The 1,775-nt window shown below is 39.2% G+C and overlaps 1 protein-coding gene across 1 annotated transcript in view; it reads left to right on the top strand.

The window, feature by feature from the left end:
* The window catches only part of SLC5A3 (solute carrier family 5 (sodium/myo-inositol cotransporter), member 3), a 2,470-nt gene extending 1,524 nt beyond the window's left edge, over positions 1–946 (top strand). Inside the window, exon 2 of the mRNA XM_010004662.1 lies at positions 1–946. Coding sequence (XP_010002964.1) covers positions 1–946 — 946 coding nt within the window.
* The last annotated feature ends 829 nt before the right edge of the window (positions 947–1,775 follow it).

Here is a 1,775-nt window from a genome sequence, read left to right as displayed (position 1 = left end):
GAAGAGCGCGACATCTAGAGAACTGATGATTGTAGGAAGAGTCTTTGTTGCGTTCATGGTAGTTATAAGCATTGCCTGGGTCCCGATAATTGTAGAAATGCAAGGTGGTCAGATGTACCTTTATATTCAAGAGGTGGCAGACTATTTGACCCCACCGGTGGCTGCTCTCTTTCTTATGGGGATCTTTTGGAAGCGTTGCAATGAGCAGGGGGCTTTCTATGGCGGAATGGCTGGGTTTGTTCTTGGAGCGATACGGTTGATACTGGCGTTTATCTATCGTGCTCCTGAGTGTAACCAGCCAGATACTAGGCCAAGCTTTATCAAAAACATCCATTACATGTATGTCGCAACAGCTCTGTTCTGGATTACTGGGATTGTGACATTTGTAGTGAGCCTTCTCACGCCTCCCCCTACGAAGGAGCAGGTTCGGACGACGACTTTCTGGGCTGTGAAAAACAGGAAGATAAAAGAGAACGCTGCAAAGGGGGAGCTGTACAAAGTACAAGAAAAAAACATCCTCAAGTGCAATGAAAATGCTAACCATATCATTCCAAATGGCAAATCGGAAGAAAATCTTAAAAATCTTAAGCCTGAGGATATCAATCTCCTGGTTACTTGTAGAGATGACAGCAACCCGGTGATTTCTGTGAGTCACTCTGAAGTTGAGACACCAGTTGATTGTTATTCGAATGGACAAGCGGCTTTGATGGGGGAGAAAAAGCATGAGGAGGAGACTGATGATAGAGAGAGACATTTGAAATTCATAGATTGGTTCTGTGGCTTTAAAAGTAAAAACATGAACAAGAGAGCTGTTCGGGAGATTGAGGAAGAGACTGTTTGTTTACAAATGCTGGAAGAGACTCCAAAAGTTAAACTATTGCTAAATACTGGACTGGTTTGTGTCTGTTCGCTTGGAATATTCATGTTTGTCTATTTCTCTTTGTGAGTGAATAGTGAACTTTTAAGGGTATGGCTAAACATACAGAAGTTGATACAGGTCTCTGGAGATTGTTTTTATTTGTTGTTTGATTTTTTTTTTTTGGTCACTTTTTTCTTTTCAAATAGCATACTGCTACCCAGGCATTGTTTACGCTATAATTGTAAGACCAACTCAACTTTAGACTATTTTAAGACCGTCTGAGACATGTTGTCCTATCTCTGCTGAAGGCAGAATGTGTTATGTGGTGTCTTTTTCTATTTTCCCCATCTGTCTTTCTCTTTATCCATCTGCAGTACTATCCCTTTGTTTTTCCCCATATACACGTATAAATATACCAAAGGCAGGCAGGTGGCTGTGTTTGAAGTTGGGCCGTTACAGAGATCAGTCAGCATTAAATGAAGAGAACACGTAATCATTTACTGATATGTGAAATTGAAACGATTAAAGCTGTATCAACAATTTTTAAATGTAGGGCTGTGGTGCACATTGCTGTGTAGTCTTTCTTTTTAACATAGCTGTTTTACCTTGGCCAACTTAGTACTTTTTAATTTTTTTTCACTGCTTCTAGTTGTTTGGGGTTTTTTTTTCAGTTTCTCATTTCTCTGATGGCAACAGGACGAAGATACTTTGTCTCATCTTGTAGCACTATAAACATCATAGCAGTTGGTAGCTTTCTATCTTCTTTTTTTCTCTGTAAGAAATTTTTTGTCTATTTTATCCACTCTAATTACTTAAAAATTGCTGTAGTAAAAAAAAAAGAAAAAAGCCTAACCAAAACAACCCAAGAGCTGGTAAACTTGCAATGGAGGGGAGATGAGAAAAGGAAAAAAAACAA

Source organism: Chaetura pelagica, unplaced genomic scaffold (assembly GCF_000747805.2).
Source record: "Chaetura pelagica isolate M959 unplaced genomic scaffold, ChaPel_1.0 scaffold299, whole genome shotgun sequence".
In the NCBI taxonomy this organism is placed as follows: Eukaryota; Metazoa; Chordata; class Aves; order Apodiformes; family Apodidae; genus Chaetura; species Chaetura pelagica.
This window is presented reverse-complemented; position numbering and strand designations above follow the sequence as displayed.